This window comes from Homarus americanus, unplaced genomic scaffold (assembly GCF_018991925.1).
Source record: "Homarus americanus isolate GMGI-L3 unplaced genomic scaffold, GMGI_Hamer_2.0 scaffold28, whole genome shotgun sequence".
Classification (NCBI taxonomy): Eukaryota; Metazoa; Arthropoda; class Malacostraca; order Decapoda; family Nephropidae; genus Homarus; species Homarus americanus.
In genome coordinates this window covers 8,968,000-8,985,076 of record NW_024742238.1, presented here as the reverse complement: position 1 = coordinate 8,985,076, position 17,077 = coordinate 8,968,000, and the positions used below count along the sequence as shown (strand labels likewise).

General features: G+C 44.7%; 1 protein-coding gene across 50 annotated transcripts in view; it reads right to left on the bottom strand.

Annotated features, from left to right (window-relative positions):
- LOC121876609 (Down syndrome cell adhesion molecule-like protein Dscam2) overlaps positions 1–16,715 on the bottom strand; it is a 254,991-nt gene extending 238,276 nt beyond the window's left edge. For 49 of the 50 annotated variants that reach the window (XM_042381849.1, XM_042381861.1, XM_042381832.1 and 46 more), the window contains exons 1-2: positions 16,578–16,715; positions 14,314–14,448 (exon numbers count right to left, since the gene is read on the bottom strand). Coding sequence is in view for 1 of the 50 variants with exons in the window: in XM_042381873.1 (XP_042237807.1) it covers positions 182–281 (100 nt within the window). In the remaining 49 variants the exon portion in view is untranslated. Of the gene's footprint in view, positions 1–181; positions 347–14,313; positions 14,449–16,577 lie in introns of all 50 variants that reach the window. The other variant, XM_042381873.1, reaches the window with a different exon arrangement.
- Positions 16,716–17,077: the final 362 nt, after the last annotated feature.

The following is a 17,077-nucleotide window of genomic DNA, read 5'->3' as shown; positions in this document are numbered from 1 at the left end:
TAGGGAGGTAGGGGTATAGGTAGGGAGGCCAGGTATAGGTAGGGAGGTAGGTATGGTAGGAGGTAGGTATAGGTAGGGAGGTAAGGGAGGTAGGGAGGTGGGAGAGAGGGCCAGGACACATTAAGTGTTAGTGTAACACGTGTACCGTCACACACGCTCGCTCGCTCGCCGCCAACATTACCATAATTGTCGCCTCCGGGGAAGTAAGTGTCGCCAGAGTCGGTGGTCCAGCCCGTGACCCTGACGAAGTCGGCGACGAAGGAGGGGATGTTGCACTTCATGATGGCCGAGTTACCACGGATCACGTACTCCTCCCCCACGGACGTCTTGTAATACTGGTGAACCACTAAAGGAAGGATACCACGCACGTCAGTCACCAAGTACCGGCAACTCCATCACCAGGTACCATGACCCCCCATCACCAGGTATAACACACGTTCTTCACCAAGTACCATGACCTTCCATCACCAGGTACCACGAGCCCCCATCACCAGGTATAACCAACACGTTCTTCACCAAGTACCATGACCTTCCATCACCAGGTACCACATACCTCAACACCACATATTCAGACACCTTCATTCCTCCTCCTCCCATTCTCACACTGACTCCACCTTCCTCTTCCTCCACTCATCGAACTCCTTCTCCACCCTCCACTCTTCTTCCTCCACCCTCCTCTTCTTCCTCCACCCTCACGCCTTCATCCTCCACTCACACACCTTCCTCCTCCACCCTCACGCCTTCCTCCTCCATCCACACACCTCTTCCACCCTCACTCTTCCTCCTCCACCCTCACTCTTCCTCCTCCACCCTCACACTTCCTCCTCCATCCCCACACCACCTCCTCTTCCACCTCCACTCCACCCTCACGCTTTCTCGTCCACCCTTACACCTCCTCACGCCTTCTCCTCCACCCTATAAAGATAATCCACCCTCACTCTATCACCTCCACCCTCCACAAAGTTGGCCCACCCCTTAAAATTGATCACCACACCTGAATAAAATTTCCATAGCGTCCAGAGGTAAGACTTGAGGAAGACTCGGCAGGTGATTTCGTATTTAAATTGTTCGTCGCGACAACACCAACATGACCGTACTGAATGTTAAGTATTACACCAGATACAGGGGAAGAAAATAGTTATAATAGGAGGGGGAATATTATTACTACTATTACTACTATTATTACTATCAATAATAATAGTAATAATTATAAAGTTAGCCAAAAAATATCAGATTATTATTATTATTATGAAGAAGAATAAGAAAGGGAGAAAGAAATTACGATATAAATAGTAAGAAAACATATTTTTTTTATCTCTGAAAAATAAAAAGAAATCTATAAAATTAGTTTCAATGACTTTCTACAACACAATATTTACCTTTACTAATAAAAATAAATAAAATAAATAAAATAAAATAAAAATGCCCCTCATAAGTAACATCATTACATCAACATCACCATTACATCAACATCACGTCATATCACCATTACATCACAACACCATTATGTAAACGTCATCATTACATCACAATATCATTATGTAAACGTCATCATTACGTCACAACATCATTACGTCACCACTAACACCTGCCCTTCAACCTGTAAAATTAAAAAGTAAATTAAAATTAAAAGGTAAATTTTCTGGAATAAAAATCTGACGCCATGTTAGTTAAAACTTATAATTAACGCTATAGTTTTATGGCTTAAATATTAATAAAAAAATATGAAGAAAAATGGTGGAATTAGTACAGTAAATCCTGGAAAAAATAAGGATAAATAATTAGGTAATCCGAGAGAAAGAAAGAAATAAAGAAAGAAAGAAAGAAAGAAAGAGAATGAATTAAGTGAATGTAACTTTCTCTTCCCCCAGGATAAAACTCTCTGAAAAAAAGAGTGAACACATTAAATCTATTCTGAAAGAGAAAAGAAAGGTGAGAGAGTGAGCTGTGTGTGTGAGTGTGTGTGTGTGTGTGTGTGTGTGTGTGTGTGTGTGTGTCCCCTATACAATAAAATATTCTGAAAAATAAATAAATTATCATTAAAATATCCTGAAAGAGAAGAGACTGGTGGAGTGAGAGAGAGGAGGAGGAACTCGTCAGTGTCTCTGTGTTTACCATAATTATCGGTGGGGTAAAAGTTGTCTCCTGCGTCAGTAGTCCAAGAGACGACTCTAACGAAGTCGCCGACGAAGGAAGGAATGTTGCACTTGAAGATGACAGAGTTACCGCGGATCACGTACTCGTCAGCCACGCCAACCTCGAAGTTCTGACTCACAACTGCCCGGCCGTGACCACACACAGGGAGGTGAGACGTGGCCAGTTAACACAGATATACAATTAATATACTACTGAGCTCAGAGATAAAAAGGAACCAATAGAAGATTATGAGGTAAAATAGACCTTGTTAGAACAGAAATACAAAATAAAGAAGAAACGAAACAAAGTAGAATAAAGAAGGAATTAACTCACACAAGACACCATCGAGTAGTTGATTTTTCTTTTCTCGTATCCATGACCCTGACCTTTGACCCCGTGATACCCCCCCAAGAGCACAAGTACATCTTTAAGCAGTGGTGACGATGGCCGACAAGATTTTAATCGATACATCCAGAGTGCTGCCCAGAATACGACGGAGTTGGGGGCTAACACGATGACGTCATTGTTCTACACACCAATAAAAATATCAGTCGAGGGTAGAGGCGATGAAGTCACAAATTTATAGACCAATAAAAAAGTCAGTTGAGGCAATGACGTCACAAGTTAACACCAATAAAGTCAGTCCAGGCGATGAGGTCACAGGTTTACAAACCAATAAAAATATCAGTCGAGGGTAGAGGCGATGACGTCACAGGTTTACACACCAATAAAAAAGTCAGTCCAAGCGATGACGTCACAGGTTAAAAAACAAACAAAAAATAAGGACATTCAAGGATAGAGGCGATGACGTCACAGGAATAGAAAGGCGTCAACCAGGCCACCGCACCGTAGTTGAATATTTCAGCACACAGAGCAACCAACATGACAAGACTGACTGTCCGTGGCGGGAAAAAACGGCAGTGACAGTGACCAGTGACGTGTAAGACTTAGCAAATAACTAAGACTTCAGGGAGCATTGCAACATAACTAAACTTCAGGGAGCATTGCAACATAACTAAGACTTCAGGGAGCATTGCAACATAACTAAGACTTCAGGGAGCAGCAACATAACTAAGAGCAGGGAGCATTGCAACATAACTAAGACTTCAGGGAGCATTGCAACATAACTAAGACTTCAGGGAGCATTGCAACATAACTAAGACTTCAGGGAGCATTGCAACATAACTAAGACTTCAGGGGAGCATTGCAACATAACTAAGACTTCAGGGAGCATTGCAACATAACTAAGACTTCAGGGAGCATAACTAAGACTTCAACATTTAACTAAGACTTCAGGGAGCATTGCAAGCATTGCAACATAACTAAGACTTCAGGGAGCATTGCAACATAACTAAGACTTCAGGGAGCATTGCAACATAACTAAGACTTCAGGGAGCATTGCAACATAACTAAGACTTCAGGGAGCATTGCAACATAACTAAGACCAACTTCAGGGAGCATTGCAACATAACTAAGACCAACTTCAGGGAGCATTGCAACATAACTAAGACCAACTTCAGGGAGCATTGCAACATAACTAAGACCAACTTCAGGGAGCACTGCAACATAACTAAGACCAACTTCAGGGAGCTATGCAACATAACTAAGACCAACTTCAGGGAGCATTGGAACATAACTAAGACCAACTTCAGGGAGCATTGCAACATAACTAAGACCAACTTCAGGGAGCATTGCATCATAACTAAGACCAACTTCAGGGAGCATTGCAACATAACTAAGACCAATACTAAGCTTCAGGAAGAGTGGACTCAATAATGCTCTGCGTCAGTCATGGGTGAAAGTACTATACAAAACACGAACTACCTGGCCGGGTTACTGTCTCGAGGGCAGTACCTGAGAAAGTGTCCATTGTGTACTTCCGTGTCAAATTAAACTAAATTATTAATGAAAAACTTGTATGGGTAATTTTCTGTAACACTAAAGATGATTATTAATACACATACATGCAAATTATACGTAATTATCTGTAAAAAAAAAAATACTGTAAACAAGATTAATGCATATGTAAATTATCCGGATTTAACTGTAAAAAAATGTTATTCGCAATTATCTGTAAACATTAAACAAGATTATTAATACAGACACATGTAAATTATCCGGATATATATGTAAAAAAAAAATAACTACAAACATGCAAATTATACGTCACTCTGTAAAAAAATAACAATATTAACACATGCAAATTATCCGCAATTATCTGTAAACATTAAACAAAATTATTAATAGACATGTAAATTATCCGCAATTATCTGTAAAAAAAAATCACAAATGTACAGTAAATCCTGAAAAAAAAATCCAGTGACTATTAATTATCAGTTGAGGTGGACTAAAATAACCTGAAAGGTAAACTAATATCATGAGAGGTGTAAACAGGAGCACTACAGGGTGGAGGTATGGGCGAGTTTCATGGCCTGGGGCTCACACTGTTCCCACGACATCGACAACTTTCCCGTGCTGTCTGATTTCAATTTTTTTTTTTTTTTTCCTATTTGTCTTTATCTCTCCCTCGCCGTGGAAGGTAAATTGCCTAGCCTAACCTAACCTAACCTAACCTAACCTAACCTAGCCTAGCCTAGCCTAACCTAACCTAAACCTAAACCTAAACTAACCTAAACTAACCTAACCTAATGCAATCTAAACTAGCCTAACCTAACGGAACCGAAACTAACCAAACCTAACTTAACTTAACTAAACCTAACCATAACCAAACCTAACCTAACCATAACCAAACCTAACCTAAATATATCATACCATAAGAACTGGAGGGGAAGAAAACGCTGGCATCACTATCCATCCAGGCCTGTACACTGACGAAGTCGGCGACGTAGGAAGGAATGTTGCACTTGAGGATGGCTGAGTTACCCCTGATAATGTACTCGTTGTTGACCTCACTTTCGTAGGCCTGGAAGACCACTGGGGAGAAGGTCATGTGTGTTATACCTGTACTGTACTGGACTGAACTGGACTCGACTGGACTGTGTATAGAGAGGTTAGGTCATGGATTGGCCTGGGTCAATTTAGGTCAGGTTAGGATAACATAGGATAAGTTAGGTTACGTTAACTTAGGGTAGGTTAGGTTAACTTGGGATAGATCAGGCAAAAGTTAGGTTAGGTATGGTTTAACTCAGGTCTAATATTAGGTTAAGTCAGGTCATTTAATTGGTCAGGGTTAAGTTAGGTCAGAACACCTTGGATAAACTAAATCACCAACATTTCCTTCCTTTAATCTCTATCTCCTCGTTCCTCTGTTCCTTCTCTCTCTCTTTGTATCTTTCTATCTCTCGTCTCCCTTTCTTTAATTTCTCTAGAAGTTGTTTTTGCTATTTCATCAGTGTTGTAGTAACCATGTAGTACCAGTGTTGTAGTAACCATGTAGTACCGGTGTTGTAGTAACCATGTAGTACCAGTGTTGTAGTAACCATGTAGTACCAGTGTTGTAGTAACCATGTAGTATCAGTGTGTAGTAACCATGTAGTACCCATGTAGTACCAGTTGTAGTAGTGCTATGTAGTACCAGTGTTGTAGTAACCATGTAGTACCAGTAGTAAACCATGTAGTACCGGTGTTGTAGTAACCATGTAGTACCGGTGTTGTAGTAACCATGGAGTACCAGTGTTGTAGTAACCATGTAGTACCAGTGTTGTAGTAACCATGTAGTATCAGTGTTGTAGTAACCATGTAGTACCAGTGTTGTAGTAACCATGGAGTACCAGTGTTGTAGTAACCATGGAGTACCAGTGTTGTAGTAACCATGTAGTACCAGTGTTGTAGTAACCATGTAGTACCAGTGTTGTAGTAACCATGTAGTACCAGTGTTGTAGTAACTATGTAGTACCAGTGTTGTAGTAACCATGTAGTAGTAGTAACTATGTAGTAGTGTTGTAGTAACCATGTAGTACCAGTGTTGTAGTAACCATGTAGTATCAGTGTTGTAATAACCATGTAGTACCAGTGTTGTAGTAACCATGTAGTACCGGTGTTGTAGTAACCATGGAGTACCAGTGTTGTAGTAACCATGTAGTACCAGTGTTGTAGTAACCATGTAGTATCAGTGTTGTAGTAACCATGTAGTACCAGTGTTGTAGTAACCATGTAGTACCAGTGTTGTAGTAACCATGTAGTACCAGTGTTGTAGTAACCATGTAGTACCAGTGTTGTAGTAACCATGTAGTACCAGTGTTGTAGTAACCATGTAGTACCAGTGTTGTAGTAACCATGTAGTACCAGTGTTGTAGTAACCATGTAGTACCAGTGTTGTAGTAACCATGTAGTACCAGTGTTGTAGTAACCATGTAGTACCAGTGTTGTAGTAACCATGTAGTACCAGTGTTGTAGTAACCATGTAGTACCAGTGTTGTAGTAACCATGTAGTACCAGTGTTGTAGTAACCATGTAGTACCGGTGTTGTAGTAACCATGTAGTACCAGTGTTGTAGTAACCATGTAGTATCTGTGTTGTAGTAACCGTGTAGTACCAGTGTTGTAGTAACCGTGTAGTACCAGTGTTGTAGTAACCATGTAGTACCAGTACCAGTGTTGTAGTAACCATGTAGTACCAGTGTTGTAGTAACCATGTAGTACCAGTGTTGTAGTAACCATGTAGTACCAGTGTTGTAGTAACCATGTAGTACCAGTGTTGTAGTAACCATGTAGTACCGGTGTTGTAGTAACCATGTAGTACCAGTGTTTGTAGTAACCATGTACCAGTGTTGTAGTAACCATGTAGTACCGGTGTTGTAGTAACCGTGTAGTACCAGTGTTGTAATAACCATATGTAGTACCGGTATTTAGTAACCGTGTAGTACCAGTGTTATGTAGTAACCATGTAGTACCGGTGTTGTAGTAACCATGTAGTATCGGTGTTGTAGTAACCATGGTACCAGTGTTGTAGTAACCATATTAGTACCGGTGTTGTAGTAAACCATTACCAGTGTTGTAACGTGTAGTACCAGAAATTAATTTAGCTAGTAACCATGTAGTACACCGGTGTTGTAGTAACAATAGCCAGCCATCAGTGTTGTAGTAACCATGTATTATCAGTGTTGTAGTAACCATGTGTAGTACCAGTGTTGTAGTAACCATGGGTACCGGTGTTGTAGTAACCATGTAGTACCGGTGTTATCATGTAGTACCGATTGTTGTAGTAACCATGTAGTACCAGTGTTGTAGTAACCATGTAGTACCGGTGTTGTAGTAACCATGTAGTACCAGTGTTGTAGTAACCATGTAGTACCAGTGTTGTAGTAACCATGTAGTATCAGTGTTGTAGTAACCATGTAGTACCAGTGTTGTAGTAACCATGTAGTACCGGTGTTTATGTGGCCAACCATGTGTAGTATCCCGGTGTTGTAGTAACCATGTAGTACCAGTGTTGGCGAAGTAACCATGTAGTACCAGTGTTGTGGCCAACCATGTAGTACCGGTGTTGTAGTAACCGTGTAGTACCAGTGTTATGTAATAACCATGTAGTACCGGAGGTGTTGCTAGTAACCATAGTACCAGTGTTGTAGTAACCATGTAGTACAGTGTTGTAATAACCGTAGTAGTACCAAATTTGTAATGGCACCATGTAGTACCGGTGTTGTAGTAACCATGTAGTACCAGTGTTGTAGCCGCCTTAGTACCAGTGTTGCTTAGTAACCGTGTAGTACCAGTGTTGTAGTAACCATGTAGTACCAGTGTTGTAGTAACCATGTAGTACCAGTGTTGTAGTAACCATGTAGTAGTGTTGTAGTAACCATGTAGTACCAGTGTTGTAGTATGTAGTACCAGTGTTGTAGTAACCATGTAGTACCAGTGTTGTAGTAACCATGTAGTACCAGTGTTAGTAGTAACCATGTAGTACCAGTGTTGTAGTAACCAGGTAGTACCACTGTATAGTAGTAAACCGTGGATATACTACAAGTACCCAGAAATGTAATGTACAAGATCATTACCAAGTTAATAACCCGGTACCAGTTACCATAATTTTCCGGGGTAAAAAGTCTCGCCCTTGTCCGTAACCCAGGCGGTGACGGAGACGAAGTCAGCCACGAACGAGGGAATCGAACACTTGAGGATGGCCGAGTTGCCGCGAATGATGTACTCTTTGTTGACGTCTGAGTCGTAGGCTTGAGACACCACTGAGTGAGAGAGAGTGTGTGTGATGAACAACTGAGAGAGACCCAAAGAACCACTGAGAGACCTAATGAGCCACTGGGAGAGAGAGAGAGAGATGATGAACCACTGAGAGAGAGCCAATGAACCACTGAGAGACCCTAATGAGCCACCGAGAGAGAGAGAGAGTATGTGATGAACCACTGAGAGACCTAATGAGCCACTAGAGAGAGATTGAGAATGTGATGAACCACTGAGAGAGCCAAGAACCACTGAGAGGAGCCACCGAGAGAGAGAGAGTGTGATGAACCACTGAGAGAGACCCATGAACCACTGAGACCTAATGAGCTACCGGAGAGAGAGAATGTGGGATGAACCACTGAGAGACCCAATGAACCACTGAGACCTAATGGCCACCGAGAGAGAGAGAGAGAGAGAGAGAGAGAGAGAGAGAGAGAGAGAGAGAGAGAGTATGTGATGAACCACTGAGAGAGACCCAATGAACCACTAGAGACCTAATGAACCACTGAGAGACCTAATGCGCTACTGAGTGACCTAATGAACCACTGAGAGACGTAATGAAACTATTGAGAGACCTAATGAACCACTGAGAGACCTAATGAGCCACTGAGACCTAATGAGCCACTGAGTGACCTAATGAACCACTGGAGACCAACAACCACTGAGAGACCTAATGAACCACTGAGAGACCTAATGAACCACTGAGAACCTAATGAACCACTGAGACCTAATGAGCCACTGAGAGAGGGGGACGCGATGAAACACTGGGAGACCTAATGAACCACTAAGAGACCTAATGAGCCACTGAGAGAGAGAGAGTGTCTGATGAACCACTGAGAAAGACCCAATGAACAACTGAGACCTAATGAGCCACTGAGAGACCTAATGAGCCACTGAGAGAGAGAGAGAGAGAGAGAGAGAGAGAGTGTGTGTGTGTGTAATAAATCATTGCGAGTCAACTACGTAACGAGCAAAACAAACTCGAGTCCATGAACGCTTCTACATAAGGAACAAAACACACACACACACACACACACGCCGAGAAGGCAGACACAAAACAGAGCAAAAGAACAAATTTTAAAAACGCCCGTCAACAGTGAAAGTTTATTCAACCATGACTCCTGCAAAAGAAAAGTACAAAACTGGGAGAAAGGACTAAATTAAAGTGTGTTTGTAAACAGTGGACGCGCATTCATTACTGCCGGAAGAGTATAAAAGGCGGGAAGGCAATGAGGAAAACATTACGCACACAACATATTATTATTTTGTTTCGTGATTTTAGGTATGTTTATGTTGGTGTCCTTGTGAAATAGATTATTATTATTATTATTATTATTATTATGAATGAATACATGACTGAAAATGATGAGGGCGCCATTGTTTACTTTGGATTTCGGTCACTGTATTTTGGCGGGAAGAACCTTGAAAGAATTTATTATTATTATTATTATTATTATTAAGTCTGCATCCACTCCAACCATCCGTCCTGAGAGAGAAAAGATAAAATAACATTAAGATCTGCTTTCACGAGAGGCCCACACACTGTCCATCCATCCAGCTGAAGAAATAGATCCCAAATATTAGTGCCGGGTTATGTAGAAGAAGGAAGAAGACGGTGACCGAGCCGCCATTACCGTAGTGCTGGGAGTGGAAGTACGAGTCACCTCCGTCAGTAACCCAGGAGGTGACACTCACGAAGTCGGCCACGAAGGAGGGAATAACGCACTTGAGGATGGCTGAGTTGCCCCTGATGACGTGTTCCTTGTTTACGTCTGTTTCGTACTGCTGATGGACCACTGAGAGGAGAGTCCAGCTCGGGTTACTTATACTGTATTACTGTATACATACACTCGCGCTCTGGTGTTACTGTGAGGGAGGTGGACTGTGTGTTACTGCTACGTGTGTTACTGTGGGGGAGGTTGGCTGTGTGTTACTGCTACGTGTGTTACTGTGAGGGAGGTTGGCTTTGTGTTACTGTGAGGGAGGTGGACTGTGTGTTACTGTGAGGGAGGTGGACTGTGTGTTACTGTTACGTGTGTTACTGTGGGGGAGGTTAGCTGTGTGTTACTGTGGGGGAGGTGGACTGTGTGTTACTGTGAGGTGGAGGTGTTACTTACTGTGTGTTGTGAGGGAGGTTGGCTGTGTGTTACTGTGAGGGAGGTGGACTGTGTGTTACTGTGGGGGAGGTGGCTGTGTGTTACTGAGTGTTGGACTGTGTTACTGGTGGACTGTGTGTTACTGCTACGTGTGTTACTGTGGGGGAGGTGGACTGTGTGTTACTGTTACGTGTGTTACTGTGAGGGAGGTGGGTGTGTGTGTGTTACTGATACGTGTGTGTACTGTGAGGAGGTGTGTTGTGTGTTACGTGCTACTGTGTTACTGTGAGGGAGGCAGCTTATGTGTTACTGCTACGTGTGTTATGGTCCATAGTATGTGTCACTGTAAGGGAGGCAGCTTATGTGTTACTATAAAAGAGACAACCTATGTGTTACTGTGAGGTACTTCATATGTGTCACTGTGAAGGAAGAAGCGTATTTGTTATTCCTGGCTAAAATCACCACTGTTCTCCCCTCGACACCACTGAAATAAATTACCCCTCTCCCCCACCTCCCATATATTACACCCGCCACACCTGCCTTGGTCACCCCCACACCCCCACACCCCCACCGCCTCTCCACACCATGACACAAAACCCTGCAGGCTCATCAAAACATCCACACACACATTCCTGTAAATATAAATTCAATCATTATCTAAAAGAGAGATGATATTTATAACACAAGCGACTCCACCACCACCACCAGGTAATTCTATAAGGGAAGAAAAACGACCTTATTAGTGCACCTGGAAGAGATTGTTTGGTTATGGGAAGTGTCGTTGGGGGCGGAGGGTTGATGGTGACGAGGATTTACCATAACTACGGGAAGGGATGAAGGACTGCCCGTCGTCGGAGACCCAGGAGGACACGGAGACAAAATCGGCCACGAAGGAGGGGATGACGCACTTGAGGATGGCCGAGTTACCCCTGATCACGTGCTCGTTGTTCACCTCCGTCTGGTAGAACTGGTGCACCACTGAACATCGACCCCAGGTAAAGTTATCACACAATTAACTTGAGGTAAACACATTATAACCCTTATTTAATGTTATCACTATTATTAACTGTTATTGTCCTCCCTCCCGTACAATACTAATTTAAATGTGTATCTCAAGGATCAACCTTTATACAGAGATGAAAAATTAACATATTTCTTCCTTGCTGTAAATATCTACATACAGCATTAAATGAAAAAAAAAATGCGCCGGACTTTGAACCTGTAAGACAAGGGAGGAGCTTTGATCTGCTGCGTCACTCTCTGCTGCCGGGAGCTGCTGTAAATAAATAACAAGTAGGAGGAAAACAAAATGCTCAGTATAAAAGACAGGAAGGAGCACAGTACAGTAAAGGCACACATGGGTTGGCTACATACATGAGCACCGAGGCTCCTGTGCTGCCAACATGAACACACCCCACGACCCGCCACACACGGTACAGTACCGAGTAACTTTATAATGCCAACCATCAGCTCCAGCATCTGCCTCGCTCCTCCTGTGGCCCAACAACACTCATCATCCTCCTCCTCTACCATAAGTATTACTACATGTTACTATACACCATACGGCCAGCCTGCACCGTCATGACCAGGGCCCGGACCTGTGTACTCACCCTGGGGGGGCGCAGGTCTGGTCTTGAGAGGAAACCCTGACAATGTTGTATAAAGGCGAGGATCTACATGACTACAAAACTCTACACGACTACAAAACTCTACGCGGCTACAAAACTCTACAAGGAGAAGGTTGAAGAAGACACGAAGCACTTCTAGTTGAGTGGTGCTCAGCCGCCTCCGTCTCCGGGTTTCCGCAAGTCTACTCTGGAAAATGACTCAAGTTATGGAGATGCGACGCTCGTCACAGCCGCCAGCTTCCTTGATGCACACTGCAGCGTCACCACACACACCAGCACCACACTACCTGCTGTATTCTAGTCACCAGGTGTGAACAATGACGCCAGAGGTATAAGTACACAATTAAGGTAAACAAAACAGTTCATGTGTCTCGCAGGTGAGTCTCTCCAGCAGCTGAAAGTGACTATTAACATAAACAAGACACCAGCCGCTGACTCCTCGCTCTCAGGCACCAACCACGGACTGAACACTCCCTCAGTGTCGAGTATTATGACGCAGGTGTGTACATCGTGATATTAAGGTCGTGACGTCACAGTTTATGTGTAGTACAAATTTACGATGATAAACAAACCAGCCACAGAGTAAGAGACACAGACATAAACACCGTCGAGAGGAAGATGATGATGATGATGATACAATGATACAATGATACAAGTCCATATATTAATACCGGGAATGGTGAGCTTACCTTTGACAGCCTGGAGTTAGTATCGGTGTATGATAGTGAAGATGATGATGAGGAACACACCCGACACAACAATGATCAACACCCACCATAAATACCATATAATGAAGGTGTTACCATACCAACACCCACCAAGAGGGATATAATGATCATATACAATATCTATATAATTAACACCCACTAAAAATACCTTCAAAATATTACTACACATAATAAATATGAACCACCAATTAAGAGGAGAAAATAGGTGTGGTCGTAGTGAGTATGTAACCTATATACCTTAACACCCTTGAGTACCATAACTTAACCCTCCGAGTACGATGACTTCACCCCTTGAGTACAATAACCTAACTTCCCGAGTACAATATTACGATAATCGGGAGAGAATAGGTTATCGTACTAAAAAGGCTAAGACATCGTAGTTGAAGAGGTTAAGAGGGTTAAAGGGGTTAAGTTAAGAGTAAAGAATGATAACAATAATAGACCTTAATGATAACTAGCACAAGGGGGAGAGGGGTTAATAGCACCGCCTCCCAGCAGGAACCATCCACCATTTAACTCACAACGATTAAAGTCGCATTAATGATGATTTAATAATGTGTGGTAACGTTTATGGTTTGTGGCGCCGCCTACCACCACCCACTCACCCACCCACCTACCACCCACTCACCCACCACTCACCCACCCACCCACAGACAGTCTCCTTCCTGGTCTGGTCTCTTCCCGCCACACATAATACAACACATCTTTAAGTATAGTCTCAGTGCATTTTCGACCTCATTTTGGCCTCCAGTTTCAGGGTACAAGTGAATTTTCCTCGTAGTTGTTGATATAAAAATGCACACAACTTAGCCAGGTCTCACCTACACCACAGAAACGACGTCCAACATGGCAACAAAACTACACTGAGACTCTACCTTAACTAGACAACGTAAAGATATATGTATGTAACTAGACCCAGGTACACACCGTCAACTGTATATGAAGCATTAACATGATCCTCCCTTAATTATGTGAGTAGTGAAGAAAAAAAGCTCTTTATTATTCCTCAGAGAACCACAAGAGGACCACGGTGGATGGTACCTGCCCAGCGTGACCCACCACCACCCAGTGTCACGGAACCATATCCAACAATCTTTTTCATTTATAATTAATTTTAAATCTTATGTATTTATCCTCGTGTTATCAAAATTATTAGTTAGGTAAAGATTGATATTTAATTACAGGTGTCTCGTGCAGGCGATGTTTGAGGACAGGTGTCTTGTCTGGCTGGGACTGAAGGTAAACAAACTCTTGGCTGACACTTGGGTGAGGCAGGTGATCTGCTGACTGTCAGCAATTGATGTACAGGAACCAGTTGACATCTCTCTCTCTCATTACACACACACACAACAACTGACGAGGCCTCACCAACAAGTGAGTGTGTGTGTGTGTGTGTGTGTGTGTGTGTGTGTGTGTGTGTGTGTGTGATGACATCAACGTTATCCTGGTATTACTGCCCTTCCCTCCTGGTGTCCTGGTGCTCTCTCTCTCTCTCTCTCTCTCTCTCTCTCTCTCTCTCTCTCTCTCTCACACACAGCATCAGGACACCTCCCTCCCCCTCCACCAGGTACAGGAGAAGACACCTTACCTGCCCTGACGTGGACATCCCTGGAGTGAACGGTGCCGTGAGGGTTGGTAGCCTGGCAGCGGTAGACCTGGGCGGACTCCTGGCGGTAGTCTTCAGCGCGGAAGGAGGGAACATAAGAGTGCCATTTGCCAAAACCTGATGAAAGAGAGAGAAAAGAAGAGAGGTAAGGGGTGTTGATGAGAGAGAGAGAGAGAGAGAGAGAGAGAGAGAGAGAGAGAGAGATGATAATGCACTGAAGCAACCGCCTACAAGAGTGGTCTCTGGCAGGGCAGCACACACTTTGTTTACATGATAAAACACAACGACACAGACATATATGACAGGAAATGTTTATATAGCTCCCTGTCACCCACACTGTAGTTACCTGGAGAACATGGCACTGTGAATGGAATCAGGGGGGTGAGGGGTGAGGGGTGAGGGGTGGGGAGGGAGGTGAGGGGTGAGGGTGGGGTGAGGGGTGGGGGAGGTGAGGGGTGGGGGAGGGGTGGGGGTGAGTGAGGGGGGGGTGGGGGGGGTGGGGGGGGAGGGGTGAGGGGAGGTGGGGTGAGGGGGTGAGGGGTGAGGGGGAGGGGGGGGGGGGAGGTGGGGGTGGGAGGTGAGGGAGGGAGGTGGAGGGTGAGGAGGAGGGGGGTGAGGAGGGGTGGGGGTGGGGGGTGTGTGGGAGGGGTGGGGGGAGGGGGGGGGTGAGGGGTGAGGTGGGGGGAGGTGAGGTGAGGGGTGGGGTGGGGGTGGGGTGGGAGAGGGGGTGAGGGGTGAGGGAGGGAGGTGAGGGGTGGAGGGGGAGGTGAGGGGGTGAGGGAGGTGAGGGTGAGGGAGGTGAGGGGGAGGGAGGTGAGAGGTGGGGGTGGGGTGAGGAAGGTGAGGGAGGTGAGGGAGGTGAGGGAGTGTTATTGGAGGGGTGAGGGGTGAGGGAGGTGGGAGGTGAAGGGGTGAGGGAAGTGAGGGGTGAGGAGGTGAGGGGGTGAGGTGGGGAGGTGGGTGGGGGGTGAGGGGTGGGAGGGGAGGTGAGAGGTGAGGGAGGGATGAGGAGGGTGATGGGGGAGTGTTACTGTTCCCACCTGGTACCTGTACCTGTGCACTGTACCTTCCCTACCTGTACTCTTCCCCCAGTACTCTTCCCCACCTGTACTCTTCCCCTGTACCCACTCTTCCCCTACCTGCTCTCCCTACCTGTACTCTTACCTGTACCTGCACTTCCCACCTGCACCTGCACCTGTCCCCACCACCTCCTCCCCACCTGCCTCTCCCCACCTGTACTCTCCCCTCCACCTGTACCTCCCCACCTGCACTCCCCACCTGTCCCCCACCTGCACCTTCCCCTGTACCTCCCCACCTGTACCTCCCCCACCTGCACTTCCCCTGCACCCACCTTCCCCCACCTGCACCTCTCCCCACCTGTACCTTCCCCCACCTGCACCTTCCCCACCTGTACCTTCCCCCACCTGTACCTCCCCACCTGTACTCCCCCACCTGTTCCCCTCCCCCCCTGTACTCTCCCCTACCTGTACTCTTCCCTACCTGTACTCTTCACCTGTACTCTTTCCCTCTACCTGTACTCCCTACCTGTACTGTACCACCTGTACCTGTACTCTTCCCTACCTGTACACCTGTACCACCTGTACCCCCTACCTGTACTACCTGTACTCTTCCTACCTGTACGCTTCCCTCTACCTGTACCTGTACTCTTCTCTACCTGTACTCTTCCCTACGTGTACTCTTCATCTACCTGTACTCTTCCTTAGGTACCGACCTTCTGACAGTACCTACCTCTTAATTAATACCGGTACCTCCCAAAGTACCAAACACTCACCAATATACTCTCCCAAAGTACCAAACACTCACTAATACTCACCAATACTCCCAAAGTACCAAACACTCACCAATACTCTCCCCAAAGTACCAAACACTCATACTCTCCCTAAAGTACCAAACACTCACCAATACTCTACCAAAACACACTCACCAATACTCTCCCCAAAGTACCAAACACTCACCAATACAAAGTACCAAACAACACTCCCCAAAGTACCACCACTACCAACTCTCCCCAAAGTACCAAACACTCACCAATACTCTCCCCAAAGTACCAAACACTCACCAATACTCTCCCCAAAGTACCAAACACTCACCAATACTCTCCCCAAAGTACCAAACACTCACCAATACTCTCCCCAAAGTACCAAACACTCACCAATACTCTCCCCAAACTACCAAACACTCACCAATACTCTCCCCAAAGTACCAAACACTACCCGCTTACTCACCTTCCTAAGGCCGGGAACATCACCAATAGCAGTACCATCTTCAGCACGGACCCAGACGACGGTGGGTTTGGGGTGGCCGCGTACAGAGCAGTGGATGTTGGCGCCGGTGGAGTTGCTGAAGTCTACACGGTTCTCGGGTTCTTCGGCGATCACGGGGCCACTCTCCTCACACACCACTGTGGGGGAAGAGACGACAGTGTTTAGTGATAACATAAAGGAAATGTCATATTATTGATAGTACTAACAACAATAATTGTGATAATGATGATACTAGTACTACTAGTACCGACCTCCCCAAGATACCAAAACATGCCAATACTCTCCCCAAAGTACCAAACACACACCAATACTACTACTACTAATAATAATAATTAATACAATAATAATAATAATAATTATAATAATAATAATAACAATAATAATATTATTATTATTATTATTATAATTATTATTATTATCATATAACTTTCATATTCCTAAACCATTGTGCTCAATGAGTT